General features: G+C 33.4%; 1 protein-coding gene across 3 annotated transcripts in view; it reads right to left on the reverse strand.

The window, feature by feature from the left end:
* Positions 1-21,042, reverse strand: part of KCNH7 (potassium voltage-gated channel subfamily H member 7) — a 390,131-nt gene that overhangs the window by 32,641 nt on the left and 336,448 nt on the right. For all 3 annotated transcript variants that reach the window (XM_064484857.1, XM_031451550.2, XM_064484856.1), the window contains 2 exons: positions 18,018-18,417; positions 10,771-10,970 (listed from right to left, as the gene is read on the reverse strand). In XM_064484857.1, coding sequence (XP_064340927.1) covers positions 10,771-10,970; positions 18,018-18,417 — 600 coding nt within the window. The remainder of the gene's footprint in view (positions 1-10,770; positions 10,971-18,017; positions 18,418-21,042) is intronic.

The following is a 21,042-nucleotide window of genomic DNA, read 5'->3' on the forward strand; positions in this document are numbered from 1 at the left end:
TCAAAATATATCCTCTAAAAGATTACCCCTTCCAGATAGTGTTGGAAAGTTGACCTATGTTGCAATGAATGGTTTTTGTTTTGTTTTGTTTTGTTTCACTTAGCACAGCTGCAGAGAGGAACGTTCCTAAAGGCAGGCTGGAAAGGACACACTGGGAAAGACTGTGTGTGTGTGGCAAATGGTTCCTCTGAACAGCAAATTAGTCATATCAGCTACTTTGGTAACTGTGATAACTGACATTAGGAAATTTTCTTTGGGTCATTAAATATGCTTAAATCTTGACAAATTAGAATTAATCAAAACACAAATTAAGACTCCCTGTGAAACACTAAACCTTGAGCATGATTATCAAATAGATTATGCAAGCAATATATCACATCTTAAATCTCTGCCCTAGAGTACAGCCTTAATGTTTTATAGCATTTTCTGATTCTAATAGAATTATTGTTTGCCATGTGGGCATTTGGGGTTTGATAAATTTTTAGCAGTTACGAGATACTGAACCTTGCTTTTTGTTATTTCTAGAAGCTAATGTTCTTCCTTAAATAGATTCTGTGATTTTGAGGTCATCTGAGGTCATATTATTTCCATGGCTATGGTTTATCATTAAGGGATAGGAAGCACATATTTTTCATGTTTCCTTGGTGATTATATATTTAATACTTCATGTTTAATCACTGATCAAGATAGGTGGATTCTTTTAGTGGTTTCATACATACAAATATACAAAGCCCTTGTCTGAAGCTCAAATTGCTTTTTCATTTACTTCCTTATTGTACCTTCATGTGGCTGATGAGAACAAGGAAATTGTCTTATTGCATAAGGCCATCATATCTAGTCAGACTGTTGGCAAAGCAGGGTATTGTAGAATCTATGACTAAGGGCTTTTATAAGCCTTGGGAAAATTAACTAATTTTCTGCATGCAACATTTCAACATATATCATATGGCTACATCATTTAGGAAGAAAACCCCACATAAGCAGAGCAAAAACTTACTGCACATAGATATGGAAAACAACGTCATCAATCCTGAACCAGTTTCGGTACAAGTAAAGTTCCTTGAAAAATGAAACAGAGTCTTGCCTCCTGCATCTTCCCCTTTGTTCTCCTGCAGTTCCCACCCCCAGTTCACAACACAACTATGAGATGTGCCTTTGCTTCCAGAAGGACACTCACACTAACCTGACCCCAATTAAGTCAGGGCCAAGGGTGAGTTGGACGGTGGGTGATGATGTGTAGGCAGTGGGGATTTATTACTTTTACATACATGGCCTTGCTCCACAGACTCTGGAGTCCTTCTGCTACATCAGCAAAAGCCTGACTTAAAAGGGTGCATTAGGATTTCTGAAATAAGACCTCAGGGGGAATCTTTGGAACTCAGTAGGGTTTCTAAAGGTTAACAGGAGGGATCTGTATCCCTAGAAGCAATTTGAGGACCTTCTCTCAACCTCCCAATTACCTCTGAGAGGGAGTTAAGGAAGGGATGAACAGAGTATAACTACAGTGGGGTCTACTGGCTGTTTTGCAAAAACATCTTTTCGAATGGGTTGATTGTAGAGGAACAGAGCTTGCTTACAATGTAAGGAAAAGGGAGGTACAGCCGGACCGGGGATGAAAAGAATGATTTAAGTTCCACTTTGCACTTGATATACCATTTTGAAGCTGAATCTAGTTTTATATTTCAGAAACATTTCTCATGTATAATATTTTAGAATCGTATCTTTTGCTTGATTTATCACCTTCATATAAGGAATACAGAGTGGTGATTCCCCCATTTTTCATACATGAAAGCTGAAGTATAAATGCATTAAGGGATTTTATTTGTGGAAAAACTAAGACTCCAAACTTAGTCCAGGATTCCTTCAACTACTGTGACTTGCCATAGCTGTTCATCAGATCAGATTTCTAAAGTTGCTATTAGTATGGGTGAAATGCAAAATGTTTCCCACTCATTTTATTTACTGGTTTTTATCAATAAGTAACAAAGGATAGAAATGTAGCATAGACGCCATTGTCATTTTATACCAGTTAGGATATTTGTTCCTCAGAAAGATAAAGGCTAGCCAACAATTCAGTTGTTTCTTTCTAGAGAACGGCTGTATCAGAAATTATATAACTTTCTGCAAAACAGTAGAAGTTCTCAAAATAGTAGAAGTTTTCTTCCTATCCACCTATTAGATTCCCTTTCTGTAAAACATATTGATTCTTGTCACCCAGCACTCTGAATGTTCCACATTGCTGTGTTTCTGCACAGTTTGTTTTTACCAATTGAATTACAAACCTGCTGTGTATGTTCCGAAACCTATTTATGAAATTTCAAGATTATGTAAAAATTAATAATAGAATGGAAAGAAAAGGGTTGGCAACAAGCTTACAATCCATTCCCTGTCTTTCCTGAGGAATACTTGGGAAGAAAAGTGCCCATATAATGACAAACATTAGTGACCTGCCTCTAGTAAGCACACTAAGAATGTGGAGCAGTTCCTATCTATGGAGTGTTTTTAGCAGGATGTGTCTAAGTATAAATTGCTTATGGCAAATAAACTTTCATCAATAGATTTATAGGACATGACTTAATGTAAGATATGTGACTTCCAGACTACAAAATGTGGATGTTTAATGACCAAAAGAGTTTCATTCTGCTTAAGTGTTACATCATCACATACGCAATTTAGGGATCTCCTACATTAACCCTGAGACAGAACACATACTAATGTGCAAAGAAGGGTCTCCAAGCTTTACTTCTGCCTTATGATTACATACATTCTTGAAATTATTACAAATATTCTTGATATTGGTTATAAGTTCTGATTTTTGTATCAGATTTGACTATCTGATCTTTGGGTTATCTCAAAAGCCCAACATGAAGTTTGTTGTAATTGAATAAAAATAGTCATATTTTTATATGGAAGAATAAATACTCTCAAATGTCTCACAAAATTTAAGATAAAAACAAGATTAGTAAGAATTGACCTACCTTGTCAGATATTAAAGCATGATATAAAGTCACTAAGTATAAATCATTATTATATTGCCAAAGGAATAGACACACAAAGCCAATCTGAGAGGAAAGACATGTGTCCCAATGATACATGATAATTTAATGTATGTATAAATCGGGTAGTATTTAAAATCAATAGAAAAAGAATGACATTTAAATTCTACTAGCACCATCTTCTATTCATGTGAAGAAAATAATTTACAAAACTGCATTTCAAACAGATTTACAGAATTTTCTTCCCAATCATATAACAAAATTATAATCTAGGAAACTACTTGTATAGTTCAGTGGGAATTTTGTAAAACAGAAGAGGATCTCTGACTAAAAAGTACCTAACTGGATCGTATGAAAAAACAAACAAAAAACCAAAAACCTTTAAAATCCAAAAGATATCCTAAACTAAATCAGCATATTGAAAAGGTATTAGAAACAAATTACAATATAGATGAGTGATAAAGCATCGATGTCTATAAACTACACAGAGTTCTTAAAAAATGACAAGAAAAAGGTAACCAAAATTATGTAAATTTGTTATAAATAGATAATTCATAAAAGAAACATCTTTTAAAATTTTTTAAATTTTATTTTTTTACTTTTTTTTTTTTACTGTATAATAGAAGAAACATATTGATTAACCACTCTTGCTTTATTACAGTGCTCTGACCTTAGTGCTGGTGTTACCTACTGTTAAATATTAAGCCCAGCTCATAGATAATGCAGGTAAAATTAGAGTTAGAATCTGGGCTAAAGTTCTCGTCTTAGAAAACACAACTAAGGCCCTATTTTCCCAGAATCCACATATTTTGACTCACAGTCAAAACTAGATAATGATCAGACATGGACCTCTATGATTCAAGCACAACAATTATATCTGTGTGGAGTGAGTCTTTAACCTTCCCTCCCACTCTGGTTAAGTGTTTCTAACTACTGATATGTTTCAGTTCTGTGTGTATGGAAGAGCATTCTCATCTAAGATTATCAGTAGAAGGGGGAAAATGATATACAGCATATATGTAAAGGATTTAGCATAGCTCCAGAGTGTAAAAATGCACTATACAAGGTGCTGGATCCCAAATGAGGAAGATTCTTATCAGATGGCCCCTAAATTGAGTGAAGAGTTCTGCTAGGGGTAGCCCACGTGGCCAAGAGGAGCCCAAGATGCAAACTTAAATGGGCTTTTTAGGAATATTTGGCATGAAAGAGGCACAATTATATATATTTTTCCATCCACACTCATCCCCATGGATAGCAATATTTCTAAACCAAGAAAACTAAAACATATGCAATTTTTTTCTGAGTCTGTTGCAGGATGGTTATATGATAGTTGGGTTAGATGAACTACTTGTGTTTATTTTCACCCTTAAAAATGATTTAAAGAAACTGGTATATTGATGGGACTTTACATATACATTTTCAATATAAAGCCTAAAGCTATTGGGAATGTCTCAGAAAATTCTTCTAGGAAAGTAAATACTGTACTTTTATCTTGGGAGAAATTATGGTTGGTTTGATTCCATTAGGTTAGATAAGTTCTGAGTTCCTCTAATACTTGAATTTAACGGACCTAAAGTCATATTTCCAAAGACCATTTTAAAAGTGAACTTTTATGTTTCTATTTTTTTATTATTGGCTAAACCTGTGTTGAATATTAAGTGATCCTAAACTGAATTGAGCTTGACTGACTCCAAAGAAAGTATCTGGAAACACGTTACACGCTTGAGCATAAGAAATTGCACCAGAGTCCTGTTTGAATAGTACCATAATCTTAAAAAGTTAAAAACTACTTGAAGCTTCATTTTTTACCTTCTACTAATGTAAGAGGAACACTATTAATAAACAGAGAAACTGAAGCATAGACGTGTGTTCATTGCCTGAGCATGGTGTCTCTACAATGACTGTTTTTCACGTGTTAAGCCCCAGGTCATGCTGTCATTGTTTCTCTGGACTCAGGAACCGCTAAAGATCAGATCCCACTGTTGATGAACTTGCTTTGCATTGAAGCAGCATGGTGTCAGCTGTAAATAAGTCTTTCATGAGAATGGTTGGACACCAGGCTGAAGTGACCATCATCATTTGTGAAACATGATTGAGCATATACAATTTTTAACCTGAAAATACCAGATGCTTGTCTGAAGCTTGATATTGTTCATGTCAGGGGGCTCCAGATGGTACTGATTATGCTCTGTGGCATTTTTGAGACTTTAGGATAAATAGCCTTGGTTAAAAATAAGAAGGACATGTGACTTGCCCTTTCTTAAGCACCTGTTGTTCAGGCACTGGCTACAGTACAGTAACTGTGTGTTAACACTAGTTAACTTGCTAGTGCAAAATTTTACTACCTATCCAGAGTTTGCAGAGCCAGGCAATTCCTGTCAATTAATAAGCATGGAGATGAAAACATCTTTTAAAGTGCATTGTAGATAGCTATTACTTTAATTTCACTCCTAAATAGTAGCTAAGTATTTCTTTATAGAAAACTAAAACATGTCATCAATCCTAAGAGTCGTTATCATTTAAATGCAGGTTTTTTGCCAATTTCCATGTTCCCTTTCTAAATGTGTGGATTACTTGGTAGGCCATTTGGACCTAAGTATTGAGAAGGGGCATATGTCTTTCAAATTAGGCAATATTTGTAATGCTTTCTGTACCCTAACTGCTAATTTTTAAATTTGTGCTTTTTTGTTAAACTATTACTGGTCAAACAAAAATCTCAACCTAAATTGCAGGCTCACCTAGGCAAAAACTGTATTATGTTGTTGCTATTTTTAAATATGAATGATTTTATTTTCTGAAGAATTCTTAGAAACAGGTTCCCTGCCCTTCTCGAGGGGTAGACAGATATGAAGGTCACCATATTTGTAATCATTTTACTGTAGCTCTATGACAAACTAAAGTTTTTCATTGACTGTATTTATCAACATCAGTATATGACGGATCATTAGAAAAAAGGTAAAGGGGGATAAAAACAATATGATGGAGACAAGCCATGCTATTTTGTAAATTTTGCTTTGTATTTCCTCTGGGGTTTGATGTCACAAAGATTGTTTTATCTGAGTTCCTGAATCGGACATAACCAAAGGAAATCAAAATTAATTTCACTCTGGTGTATTGAAACAGGACATGAGTGAAGTCTACCTGAATGTGAAGGTCTGGCACAGATAAAGTTATTTAAATAAGTGTAGCAAATGGGTGCAACACAGTTTTGATGGAGTGGAGTTAGAATGTAGATGCAGGTTAGTGTTAGTAGTGACTAGTTAAATAGCTAGTCGTTAGTAACAGCAGTAAACAGTTAGCAGGAGTAGTTAAGTTCAGTAGTTGGAGTTTGCAGATAACAGAGAAGCCAGAAAGCGTTATGGAAGGAAAAGAAATTAGATTTTTATTAAAATGCTCCTTAGAAATCACATCAGCCCCCAAAAGTAAGAATTTATATTAAAGAAGATGTCATTCTTCACTATTTTCTTTTCTATTTTGATTGGCTTTGTTTGTTGGGTCCATTATAAGTGTATGTCTTGTCACTCAGAGTCCCACTGGGATTCTGAGCATTTTCGTCTACTAGGTTGACTCTTGATTGAAATCTCTAAAAATTCTCCCTTATTCAACTCTTCTTCTATCCTACACCTCCTGATTTCTGAGGAATTAGTTTAGTCTCTGCTTAACCCAGGAGACTGTACCACATAGTACAAGTGACATGGAGTCTTCTCTTTTATCCCTCAAAGCCAGTGCCTTCACCATTTTTCTTTTATTCCCTGCCTGTCTTTAAGGAACCCTTGCCTATCTGCCCTGCTAAAGAATTTATTCCTCTTTCTAGGTTCTTATTCCAACTCCTTTCTACATTTTTTTTTTGTCAAAATTTTCTCCATTAATGTCACAGGCTAAAAAAAAACACTCAACTGTTCCCCTTTTTTCCTAAAATAAATTAAACAAAGTTGTCTCTGGATTACTTGCCTTAATTCTGCCTTGGATGTCCCAAATATGTGCCTCTATTCCTGTCCTTGTCTTTACCTGAAATGGTTCCCTTGGGTTCTCTGCCATCCACAATTCTACCACTCACTTAGTTCAGTGGTTTTTGAAAAATACTCGATGCAAAAGCAGATGTTCCACAAGGGAGACTCAGAGGCCAACGACAGGGAGCCAGAGAGTGGGCAGCAGATAGGTTAGATCTCCATCGTCAAGCAGAAAAACTCCCATAATAATTGTTTTGCACATTTAGCAAGTGCAATTTGGGTGCTTTAAAAATATTTGAAAATGACATGTCTAATGAAATTGCAGAGAGGTTAAGTGACTTGTTCAAGATTAGTGGCATATTTAGAGCTAGCACTTGGGTCTTCTGAATTCCGATTCCATACTTTTTTTCCATTATTCAGACATGACTAGGGGGCATTTTTAGGTAAGGAATAAATTTCTCCATTAAATGCTTATAAAGGCTTTTCTTCCATGCAAATATAATTTTAAATTATGGAGTGGTTGCTGTCATAAGTGATTTATTTCTCTCCACCCAGAATGATGTATAGACCATTGGTGCCCTTATTCATTCAAGACATGTTCTTTTGTGTGATGCAAGGAAACTCGATTCTACAATGACATGGAAGGTGATTTTCAGTTTTTGGCAATGTTGTAACTTAAATCAATGTTAGATTATGTTTGAAAGGTTAGAAGACAGCTTTGATTTGGGGAAATTCACTGAGATGCCTTCAGTCTTATCCTGATAAAATACTGTCTTCTTCCTAATTAGTTAAATTTCTGTGAGTAGAAGGAAAAGATTTTCTGGACTTAACCTACGGACATTTTTGAGATAATTTTTACAATTCATAAGCCTGACATTATATGCCAAAGAACATCCTCTTCCACTAGCTTCATTATCCTGACCCTTTCCTTTTGCAGTCTGACCCATTTGGTTCAATTGAAACGGAGCCCATAAGTATTGAATGTTTTTGGTTCTGGAACATTCTTGCAATAGCAGTTTCACAAAAAGCAAAAGGAGGCAGGGAATAAGGAATATGGCTACATGCTTTAGGTCAGCTCTTTCTGTTGTTTTGTGATCTCTAAGGAATCAAATATTTTGGGTTATTAAAAACAATTTTAGAGAGTGTGACTGAATATCTTGTACTTCATTTAGACATGATTGAACAGCAAAAATGACCTGAAATGTTTCATGAAAAATTATATTTAAAGTTATACTTAAATGAAATAACGTGGAATGCTGATGCAAAATACAACAGTGTGATGTACTCTTATGTATCACAATACATAAATTTAAATCACTTTAAATTGTTATTAAATTATAATTAAATTAACAATAAACTAACAAGACACAGGGATTTTAACAATGTGGTGTGGGAGGTAAAAAAAATCCACTTAGATTTTTTTTTTAACCTCTCCGTAGTCTAAGAGAACAGTTGCTTTGGTCTAATCAACTTTGTTTTGCATATTGTGCTTAATTAGCAAGCACCTTTCGTTTGCTGAGTTTTCAGAGTTGTCTTGCACTTTTGAGTTTTTACTCACATTGCAGTCACAAGATGAGAAATGTAGACACTGTGTACAAACAAGAAGTTCGTGCAAAGTCAAGCTCTCAAAACCACATGCAAGACTCAGTGGCACATGGTTTAGAGCTCACACACTCCAGGATCATGTGATACAGGCATGCAGATGAAGAGGAAAGAAAAGCACCTACATCATGAAAATAGAGGAGGATGAAAGAAAATGACATTTTCTTTATGACAATTATCTAATGCAAACCGTATACCCATAACCTTTACCAGAGTGGAGAAAGGGGCAGATAAGTGACTTTTTGTGGGGAGGGGGAAACTGTATATAAATATTATTAGAGGTCAAGTCATTGTTAAAGTTAAGGATTTCTATTCTGTACTTGGCCTCTTCCAAGTTGTCTTCCCCAGTTTCTTGCTTTATATTTCCTCTGCTACATCATGCAAAAAAAGATCAGAACTAACACTGGAAATCATTTAACAAGCTCTAAACCTGACAGATAACAAGGGTGTTCTCCACAATTTACACGAGAATTAAATTGGATATAAATACCTCCTGTTCTTACCGGTGGGTGTTGTGATTCCATGTATTAAGGTGTGAAGCAGACAGGAAAGAGATAAATCTTTCATAAGTACATTGTAAATAGGCAAGTGGTATATAAACCATATTCATAGGTAATAGAGTCAAACAATGAAAAGTAAATAGTTGTCACAAAATAGACTTTACACAAAAAAATGGTCACAAAACTAGAGTTATATGGAGAGGGGAAGGACAATAAATAATTGTTTTACTACTGTTATTGAAATAATCTGGCAGTACGGAACAACGAAATTGAGTGACAAGTGTTTAGATTAAAAATTCTTGACACTGCTTCAGCCAGCCCCGCATTAGAGAATCCCCAATAATTTCTGAATGCTGATATCTTCATTAAACAATAATGTGGATGGAAATATGTAAAAGTGACCAATTTGCAGGTACTTTCTTGTGAGATTAAAGTGTTACCTTGGTTAGATCAATTTATCAAATGAATTTGCACAAGTAACTTTGAGATCATTAGAAGTAACTAATGGAATTCAGTTATGGTTTGTATGAAATGTGCTGATTGATTAGCTCTACAAATTAAAATTTTTATAATGGCATGCTCTTACTCCTTAGCCAAATAAATCATGCACAGCTACGATAAACTTATGTATAAATACATCTTCCAAACTGAGCAATATTTGCAAAGCTTTCTGCATCTTGACTGCTAATTTTGAATCTTTGCTTTCTTGTTAGGATATTACTGGTCAGATACAAAATATCAATCTAAATAGCAACCAATGGTTCACCTTTGGAAAAACTATATTATGGTTTTTATGTCATTTAAAGTGAATGATTTTATTTTTTAAAGAATTCTTAGAAACAGGATCCTTGCCCAATGGAGGAGTAACTAGATGGGAGGGTACCATAATTTTAATCTTTTAAAAATAGGTCTATGATATGCAATAGAATTTGTATTTATCACATAATTTATTTTTTAAGTAATCAATCTCTACAGCCAAATAGCTAGGTCAAAAGGATGTGAAGAAATTCTCCTAATAATAAAAAGAGCTCTTTGAACCACATTACTATTATTAGTCATATTGGTTCTTGAGCACTGATAGAGGAGGGAAGAGTTAAGAAAAGTGACTGTGGATGTTGAATTGAATTAAGAGTTATGAAGGAATCCATAGTTCCCCCTTGAAAGGAAAGATGCATTATACCAGGTACAGTAAAAGGGCACATAGTTAATTGATTAAAATATATTGTCCTGTTTAACAGAAACATGAAACTTCCTATCATAAAATATTTATGATATACTTAAGCTCCTTAACCTCTCCCACAGATCCTCAAAATGTCCTATTTTTAAAAATATTTTTGTTGGGGGCATTAAAGCTATTATTTACTTGTAAAATCTTAATCCACATGGCTCCACCTACTTTTGTGGGTGCTAGCAGCTTGGCCATGTAGTGAAAACCAAGTCCCAATTTAGCAATGCTCTCTCTCACCAGAAGTGGGAGCTCTGCTACAAACAGTTGTATCAGTTTGCATCATGTTATAATGCCTTTGCCACACAGTATAACTAGATATAGCACCATGCAATGCCATGAATTGAGAATGAGAGACTATCTCCAGGGGAGAAAATAAACATCCGAGAGAGGAAAACAAAAGCAAGGGGTTCAAAGCTGGTGAGACTGGATTTTTCCATTTTGGCTGTAGCTATAATGCCTGAGGGGCTCCAGTTTTGGAAAACAGAAATACATACCATGTTCATGTCAATGCCATTGGTGTAAGTCCAGGCGTGCTGGAAGTATTCTTCAAGCCGTTGTCTCAGAGGGTTGGGGATTTGGTGAAAACGAATGAACTCTTTTACTCGCAGCATCTGCATGTGGTACCTGGCAGTTCCCGAGTACAGCCTTTGGATAATCGCAGATACGTTCCCAAAAATGCTTGCATACATTAATGCTGGATAGGATAAAAAACAAAGTTATAGGGGAAAGGCTGCACTTGGGCATGTTATATCCTGTCAGAATCTCAAGTATGTAGATTTTTTATTCTCTCAATCCATCTGTGAGGATTTACTAATGCTTCATGGGGAGTAAAGAAGTTAACACTGTTGTAAAATTTATAATTTTGATGATAAATCTGGAGAGGGAAAAATGTCCAAATTCACCATCAATTTGAAATTAAAGTAAAAACTCAGATTGTTTATGATATCAACCTGTAACCAACCCAGAGCATTGTCTAGAGACAAAATGCATCTAGAATAAACATTTTGTTGGTAATGTAATAAGAAGGTATGTCATGAGGTTACTACAAATCTGTTTTCTGGAAGTGAAGTTAAAATGTTAATTTTAAAATTGTGGCATCTCTATCTCAGACTTAAATCTAACCTTGTAATATTAAAAAATCTACTATAAAGTTTAAAATTATTTTGAATATTTTGGATTTGCTAAGGAATGAGAAATTTTGAGAAACTCATAGTTTCCTTAGTGTGTTTATCTGCATATAACTTTTAATCTATTAAAATTCATTTAATTTCTACATGAGAAACAAATATCTCTAGCTTAAAATATGAGAATATAGTTTTGTTTTTGTAGAGAAAAATAGAATACCTCTGTTTTTTCATCTCTAGGAAGAAAAAAACTAATATTCAATACTGGGTTGGAATGACCTTTTTAATGGTCCTGGGATAAATATTTATGATTCAATGTAAGCTTTTTAAGCATCTTCTCTTTCTTATTATATTTGTATTCAGTTTCTAATAATCCTAAAAAAATGCTATATTCTGTACAGAAAGTCACATTATGATACATGGTATATCTTGACCTTTGGGTGTATGTCAGAAACTTAAAAGAGGAAGTAACACATGTTTAAGACACTGGAACTGCAATACATTAAGCAGGAAGGAAAAAATAAAACACCTCGAAGTACTTGTTTCAACTAAATTCAACCAACACATTTTTTCCACCAACATATTTTACAAATAATTATCTCTATAAACTACTTATTTTTAAAGTAAATTTTGGCCAAATTTAGTCTGTTTTAAAGTGATTTTATTTTCTTGGTCAGTCATTTGCTTTCTTTTCCATCTCATCTTTGTCTCTTGGTTAGCATGGTCCACAGATGTCTCAATAAGAAAATGTCCCAGAGAAAGGGATGGCTTTATTTTCATCTATTTAAAGGGATGAAAATTGGGGAGACCTATAGTGAGGCTGAACTGGGATTTGTGAAAGACAGTAGTTCTCATTAAGGCAGACATGCTGTTTAGCTTGTGTCTTCTACAGACATAAGACTCAAGCCTAATTTGAATAAATGAATAGTTGACTAAAAAGAGAGTTAGCAATACTTACCTGAAACTGATTCCTATGATCCAAGGAGATTCATGTGAAAAATATATTTTACCCTGCCTAACTGTAGTGTTAGAAATATTTATGCCTACTGTTATGTGTCCAAAGTACTTATATTCTCAGGAAAACAGTTTAGTTAGTACAGATTAAGTTCACTTGATTTAATCAGAAGGCACATAATCAATGCTGGTTATTTTACTTAAACCACATAATTATGGGAAGAAGAGTCAGGGAAAACATTCTTGTTTTATTTTTAATAAATACTGTGGCTTTGTCTCTATATTGCCATAAAAATGAACCGAACATTAGCTTGGATCATAAACAGGTATTTCCACTCATTGACAAGGTGGCAAAATCTAGATGATAAGAATAGTTGAATACATGAATAGCGTATATTTCTCTAAGGAAATTCTATGCTGATGGCTTTTTAAATTATAATGAAGGCATGAATTTTTTCCTAGTTTTTTAGGAAGCAAGTGGAGCTAAAGGCTGTAAGCAAGAGAGATGTACAAAATGATTATATTCTGTATACATTATTTAATGCCCAGCAACTGGTATAAAATAAGAATCAAAAGCAAGTTGGCAGACTATCTAAGCATTTCTTTCCTCAACTCAATATTTTGTTTAGCTTTCCTTAATAGAAAATTCTTCCTTCATCAAAATGGTTTGCTTTAGGTTTAAGTATTATAAAAATGTAACAGGTTTAATTAAAAATTTCAGCACACCACACTCCAAATCTGATATTCTCACCGAACTAATGAATTTAGTGGTCACTGGGTAATAGCTGAAACTGGCTGATAGAACAAATACACTTGCTTTTCTACTTATTATACAAACTTAAAAAAAAATAAATTTTATTGATGTGTAATTTACATGTAGTAAAATGAATCTATTTTAAGCATATAGCTCAGTTTTGACAAATTGTATACAGCCCTGTAAGCATAATCAAGACATAGAACGTTTTCCTTATTCCAAAAAATTCCTGTGTCCCTTGGCAGCCTGCCCACTCATTTCTAGGTTGACCCTAGACAACTACTGAGCTCTTTTATGTCTTCACAGACTAGTTTGTATTTCCTAGAAATTCATGTAAATGGAATCACAATGTACATATTTATTTGTTTCTGACTTCTTTTGCTAGTACATTGTTTCTGAAATTAAAAATCTGATGCATATGTATCAGTAATTTGTTCTGTTTTTAATTGATGAGTAGATTTGCATCCCGTGGCTCTTCCACAGTTCATTTCTCTCTTCTGTTGATGAACTCTCACTGTTTATAGTTTTTTTACTATTATGAATAAAACTGCTATGTACAAGTCTTTGTGTGCGCATATATGTTCATTTCCTTTTGAAGTATCTAGGAATGGAATTACTAAACTGTATGGTATGTTTAACTTTGTACGAAACTGCCAAATTATTTCCCAAAGTTGGTGTCATTTTACATTCCCATCAGCAATATCTGAGAAGCTCGGTTGTTCTACAACCTTTCCAGCACTGAGTATTGCCTTGTTTTAACCACTGTAGTACTGTATAATACCTCATTAGAGTTTTAACTACATCTCCCTGATGACTAATAACATATTTTCATGTGTTTATTGGCCATTCATATATCTTTCATGAAATGCCTGTTTAAATATTTTGTTCACTTTTAAATTGAATTGCCTTCTTATTATGGAGTTGTAAGAATTCTTGATATATTCTGGATACAAGTCCTTTTTGAGATCTCAGTATTGAGAATATATTCTAGCTGATCATTTGCATGTTCCTTTACTTAGCAGTGTCCTTTGAAAAGTTGGAGTTTACTAATTTTGGTGAAATCTAATTTATCAATTTTTATTTTGTGGGTCAGAATTATTCTTTTGTTTGTTTCAGTTTTGGCAATCTGTATCAGTCAAAGAATTTGTTCATTACTGCTAAATTGTCATATTTATCATTATAAATTCCTATTATTTCATTGTCCTTTCAACATCTTTAGAATTGGTAATAATATCTTTTCTTTCATATTGGATATTGGTAACATATCTTTTTTCTCTCTCTTCAGCCTAGTTGGAGGTTTATCAGTTTTTTCTCGATCTTTCAAAAAGCCAGAACATACTCCCATTAATTTTCTCTATTGTTTATATGTTTTCTATTTTATTAATTTACCTCTTATTTTCTATTATTTATTCTACTTATATTAGGTTTAATTTCCTTGTCTTTTACTAGCTTCTGAAGATAGAAGCTTAGATCTTTGATTTTTTAGACCTTCGTCCTTTTTAATAACCACAGTATTTAAGCTGTAAGTTTCTCACTGTTTTAGCTATCTCTTATAAACTTTAATATTTCATTTTTATTTTCACTCAGTTAAAAATTTTTTTTCTAATTTTCCATGTGATTCTTTCTTTGAACCATGGGTTATTTGCAAGTGTAATATTGTGAACTTTCTATTTTTTTAAAATAATTTCTAGTTTCTCTTGTAATCAGAGAAATACTCTGTATCTTGTATGATTTAGTACTTTTAAATTGGTTGAGGTTTCTTTTTGGTCCAGAATAGGATCTATCTTGATGACTTGTTTTGTAGGATGGTATTTGATCTGTCTTGGTCAATGTTCCATGTACATGAGAAAAGGATGTGCATTTTGCCAGTATTTTATAATTGCCAATATATCAAGTTAATTGATAGTATTGTTCAAGTATTTTATATCTTTAGTCAATTCCTGTTTCCAGTAACTTTTCTTTACACGCTGTAAAAACAAGAAATTCTCTCAAAATGTTTGTTAGGCAGGTTAGATATACAAATCATGATATACAGTTGCATTTATTTACTGGTTTATGTGTTTTTTAAATTAAATGTGTGTGTTTTATATATAATATTTGAATAAAGATATAATGTTATGTTATATATTAGAAGAAATAACTATAAATATATGAGCATAACTTATATTCAAATTTACTTAATGGCTGCTTAAATTTTTCTTTATTTTTCATCTTGAATGGTGTATATTTTAAAAATGAATTCTCTGGTTACCCTTCCCTGTACACATTCAGCAGTATGACTGGTGATTGTCCTTGCAAGTAGGAGCTTTTAAAATGTATCTATACATTTTTGAGTTATTTGCATTTAACTAGATGATAGCTTTTAATGTTTAATTTTTAGTTGCTTTGAATTATCTTGCTATAAGAGGGACGATAGAGTGCTTTTTTTTTATAACTTGGCTTCAAATTTTTATTTTAGAATTAAGATTGGATTTAAAGAAGCTTAAGGATAATGAGAGCATTCAGCCTGATAACTAGACTGTATAGACTTTGGCTGGGATGAGTATATATGTAGTATTTTACATTATATTTTGAATACTGTATTTTATTTTTAGGTTCAAATCAAGCCACTCATTTATATAACAAAATACAGAAAACCAAATCATTTTCTAATACAATTGGATCTAAATGGAAATATCATGTGTAAATATACACATACATCAAACGGCTAAGCAAATTTCAGGCCATTCTTACTATTGCTAAGTTTTGAGTCTTATTTTACCTTTTTTCTTTATTTATGGCATAATAGCTCTTGACAGAATTCTCCAGGAACATTTATAAACTTTTTCCTGTGTGATGCTAAGCTTTACATAATCCCATTTTGATTAAGTTTTGTAGAATCAAGACTATTATTCAAATAAGAGATATTATACGGAATGTGGATGTATCTTACTCTACTCAATTATTTAGAGTATTTTCTCTTTTCTTAAGAGATAAAACTCATCTGCAGGAAACAGGTATTCTTCCCGAAGAATCAACAGAAACAGGCTAGTGCCACATTTCAAAAAGAAGGCAGGAAGACAGGAGGGAAGGAAGGAAGGAAGACAGGAAGGAAGAAAAAGTAGAAACTGCCAATAATCCCCTGATTTAAGACATAGAGATTGGGTACAGAGCAAGTAAAGAACTGAGTTTTCTTCAATTTAAAATAATTGATATAAACAATATTATGTATTTCACTTAATCTTCACAAGTGGTAAGGATTCGTAAGTGGTGAATAAGTTAAACTTCAGCACATTTAGAAAATTCTTTCTTGCAAATTCTAAGTTTCAAGATGCAGGTTCTGTCTTTTTTTTTTTAACCGTTGTTTAGATTGAAGTATATTTAATTTACAATGCTAGTTTCAGCTGTATAGCGAAGAGATTCAGTTATATACATCTATTCTTTTTCAGATTCTTTTACAATATAGGTTATTAAAAGATATTGAATATAGTTCCCTGTGCTATATACTAGGTCCTTGATGTTTATCTCTTTTATATATAATAGTGTGTATATGTTAATCCCAAACTCCTAATTTTTCCCACCTCACCCACCCTACTCCCATTTCCCCCTTTGTTAAAGATTGTTTTCTATGTCTGTAAGTCTATTTCTGTTTTGCACACTATAAAAAGAGTGTGTAGATATATATACAGGTGTATAAATAATTAAAACAAATCTTGTTTCCTCTTCTTTGTTTGTTACCAATGCTACTAAAACTGATAACTACTATAAAGTATTTACTAGCAGTTAGAATCCCAGAGTGGTTGAGAGTGTGTTTGCTCTGAGAGATCAGTCTCTCCGGAAAGAATTTTTGTATTTTTTTGAGTGGGTCCCACTTTCCATTTCCTTGTGGGTGCAGTGCTACTTTTGTGTCTGTGCCAAGACTTAGCCTAAATTTGCAGAATATCTTAAGAGTTATTTAAACATAAAGTTATTTGCCTATATAATCTTATTAAAATAAAAACACTGATATATATATATGTATATAAAGTAAATTTTAAATACAGTGAACAATAAACTGGGTGAATCTATTTAAGTTTCGTAAGTAAAGGTTATCTAAGCACATTTTATTAGTCAGTAAGTTAACATTTAAAAATCAACTCTCTGGATCTATTTTCAAATTTGTATGCAATCTAAGAAGGATGCTTTTTTTTTAAACTTTAAAAATCCATCATGCTTTTGTCAACTGCTGCTGGGAATCAGCAAGGTTATCTGTGGTGGTTCCACAGTGTGATTTTAAAAAATATTAATATTAAAATATTTTTAGTTAACACAGAATTTTTTCTTATCCCAAAGAATATTCCTTATAACTGATGCTCATCTCATTACCTCATTATAGGGTAAAGGGCAGTCACTTAGGCCCTGGCATAATGTCAGAGAGAAAGGAATTTTTAGGCAATGGCAGGAGAAAAAATATATATATGTATGTATGTGTATATGTACATATATATGAAACATTGATTTACATTATAATTAAGAAGGTGATATCTCTCTCTCTATATATATATATACATATATATAAAACCTAGTAATGTAATGTAAACTAATCTTTCTCATTCTAATCTGGCCTCAGCTTGAAATAGAAAATGACCACCAGTAATAAATTATAGACACATTTTTACATCAGTAAAAATGAACTGTAAGTTTCAATTCCTGAATCCCAAGACCCATGCCACTCCAGTTTTATGGTCATGGTTTCCTGACATCATGAAAGAGTATTAGTGTTTCCGCTTCACTGAGAGAAATAGATTTGATGGAATATAATACACATATATTTAATCTCATTATCTCTACAATTTTCTATAATTTCTTCTTTATCTAATTCTAAATGTTCTAGAGGTATCAATTTTGTGATATTTTATCCTAATAGATAACAAAAGAGAAATCTACTTACAGCCAATCAACATGACACAAATTGAAAAGATTTTCTCCGAATTGGTGTTAGGAGACACGTTCCCGAATCCTACACTGGTTAAACTGCTGAAGGTAAAATAGAGTGCTGTGACGTATTTGTCTTTAATGGATGGTCCAGAACTTGAGTCACTGTCATTGTAACGTTTCCCAATTTGTTGTCCTAAGGAATCCAACCATCCGATTTTGTCAGTCAGGTAGGGCCTCTCTACATTCCCAATCGCATACCAAATGCAAGCCAGCCAGTGAGCAATCAGGGCAAATATGCACATTAAGAGCATTAGAACAGCAGCCCCATATTCTGAGTATCGATCAAGTTTCCGGGCTACTCTCACAAGACGAAGGAGTCGAGCTGTCTTCAAAAGACCAATTAATGTTGTTGTCTGTGGAAATAAATGTCCATGGTCAGAAACTGTTGGCCAACAATCCAACATATGTTCCTGTGGAAGCAAGCTAAGTAGAAACAGGTTAAAACAATATGGTAGCCCTGAAGATAACTGTATATTTGAATTAAGTATTAAGGTTAGGTTTTTAAAAATTTTTTTACACCTGCCTTGAAAAATACATTGAAAGTGTGTAGTACATTAATTCAGTGTCTTGGCATGTAAGACTTATGGGACAGACTCTATCTGCTTAGTTTTACACTCTAACCAAGTGCCTGGCACATAATGGATACTTAGTAAATCATTCACTAACCGACAAACATTCCATTGTGTTACTGGTGTGCCTAGCAAGTACCGCACACTGGGATTATAGTGTTGAACAAACTGATGTGGTCATTTTTATAATAAAAAGAGACATTTATTCACTAGACAGTGTATTCTTTTATGAAGAAAAATAAGGCCTGCTGCTTATTGGTAGAAATAGATTTAAAACCATTTTTTATTGAAGTATAGTTAATTTAAACGTTGTGTTAGTTTCAGGTGTACAGCAAAGTGATTCAGTCATATATATATATATATATATATATATATATATATATATATATATATATATATACATTTTTTTTCAGATTCTTTCCCATTATAGATTACTGCAAGATACTGAATATAGTTCCCTGTACTATACAGTAGGACCTTGTTTATCTATTTTGTATATAGTAGTGTATATATGTTAATCCCAAACTCTTAATTTATCCCTCAGATATTTTTTAAATAAGCATCATTTAAGATCATCTCAGAGAGTGAAAAGTGTGACAATGATAATAAGCAGAGTGATATGATAGTTTTCGGGAACCTGGGTCAGATGGGGACACTTTAGAAAAAAAAAAAAGGCCAAAGAGTCTTGCTGAGGAGCTGACATTAGAATTTAGGAGGATTTGAATAATGAGAAGGAGCCAGTCAAGCAGGTAACTGGGAAATTTATTGGATGACTGTGTGCATACATTAGGTACTATATTTAAATCATTTTTTCCTTCCTAAATGTGTTGAATTGAGAAAATGATTCTCGATACCCCAATGATATTATGTATTTTGCTTTGGAGTGTGCCATGTGTAACTAATTGCATGATTATTACTGCCCAGGTATCTAATGATAAGACACTTCTATTTAATAACAGGATACTTAACTGGTTGTTTGGATTTGAAATCTGATGAGTACAAATTACAAGTTCATTTCTTAGGTTTCTTAAACAATCTCAAGTATAAGTACTATATAATTCACAGGGCATATAATTATTCCATAGTTACATGGTGTTTACCAATCAATTATTGCATCATTTTATGTGTTCATTGTTGGTGTTTATTTTGCAAAGTACATCTATCTGCGTTAAGAACACTTATATTTTCATGAAAGAAATAGCACGTGGTATAACTGTCATCCTGTACCTTCATATTGACTTGGTGGCAAAAAAGCTCTAAATGTCAAGAAAGCCTTTCAATAAAATTTTATAAGTATTATAGTTTTTTTTCCCTGTGCCAGAGTGGGCACAAGGGGAGGGAAGATCCCTCAATCGCCCCTGGATTCTTTTCAGTTAGCGTTGGAATCCTCTAGAGATGAGAGGAGCTTGTGTAGTTGAGATGTGCTTATCACAACTGGATTATGATCTTTGCTCACTTGGGGCTAGATGGAGAGGTGAATCTTCTCTGTTTCCAATGCTGAGTTATTTATTTTTCAGGGTACAATACGGGAAACTGTTTTTTTTTTTTCAATCACAAATTTAAAATTATATCTCTTCAGTGAATAAATAGTGAGTTTAAGTGAGTATGAGGTCGTACCTTGGGAGAAAAGTCAACTTTCCACCATTTGTATTCTCAATGTTTCAGCTTAGCAGTTATGTGTTATGTGGTAGAGCAAAAATGATGACATAAAAAGAAAAGGAATCAAATCTGCTGTGTATGCCACTTCTCTCCTTTCTGCCCTCCCCCCAAAGAAACCTCTGGTGTTTCTTTTAGAATTATGTCAAAATGAGTTAAAACCTAGATGACAGTAAGTTCTCTAGGAAGATAAAACATATAACATATAATAACAAACAAGTGACATTTCTCTCTGGACCAAGAAAGCTTAAGAAGTAAGGTATGCAAAGAAGTCTCAAACCAGATGATATTATTTACACAAAATAACTGCAGACAGAGAGGGACAGTGAGAGAGAGGGAAGGAGAGAGAGGAGAGATTATTAAGCAGTCATTTTATCTTTCAGTTGCATCATAAGGATGAGTGAATATTGACTTCAACAGTCAAAGCTTTGCTCTTGTGATTCTGTAACATGTACCCAAGCATAACTATATATGCTAGTTTGACAATGTAACAAATGATTTGGCTTTATTTCTATGGTTATCAAGATGCTGCTAATATGCCTGGGCATTCTTCCTTAGCTACAGTTGTGTATAGCACATCTTGTAGATGACACTTTAGATTGCAATAACTCTCTTCTTCCTTTTAAAATATCTCTGTAAAAAGTTAAGGTGTTTTGCCCCAGGTTACACTATAGAGAGAAGTGACTGCATCAAAATCTCAGAAAGAGTAGACTAAAAAATGATCAATCTCCTCTTTCTGATCTGTTGATTATT

The sequence above is a fragment of the Camelus dromedarius genome, chromosome 4 (genome assembly GCF_036321535.1).
Source record: "Camelus dromedarius isolate mCamDro1 chromosome 4, mCamDro1.pat, whole genome shotgun sequence".
NCBI classification, from domain to species: domain Eukaryota; kingdom Metazoa; phylum Chordata; class Mammalia; order Artiodactyla; family Camelidae; genus Camelus; species Camelus dromedarius.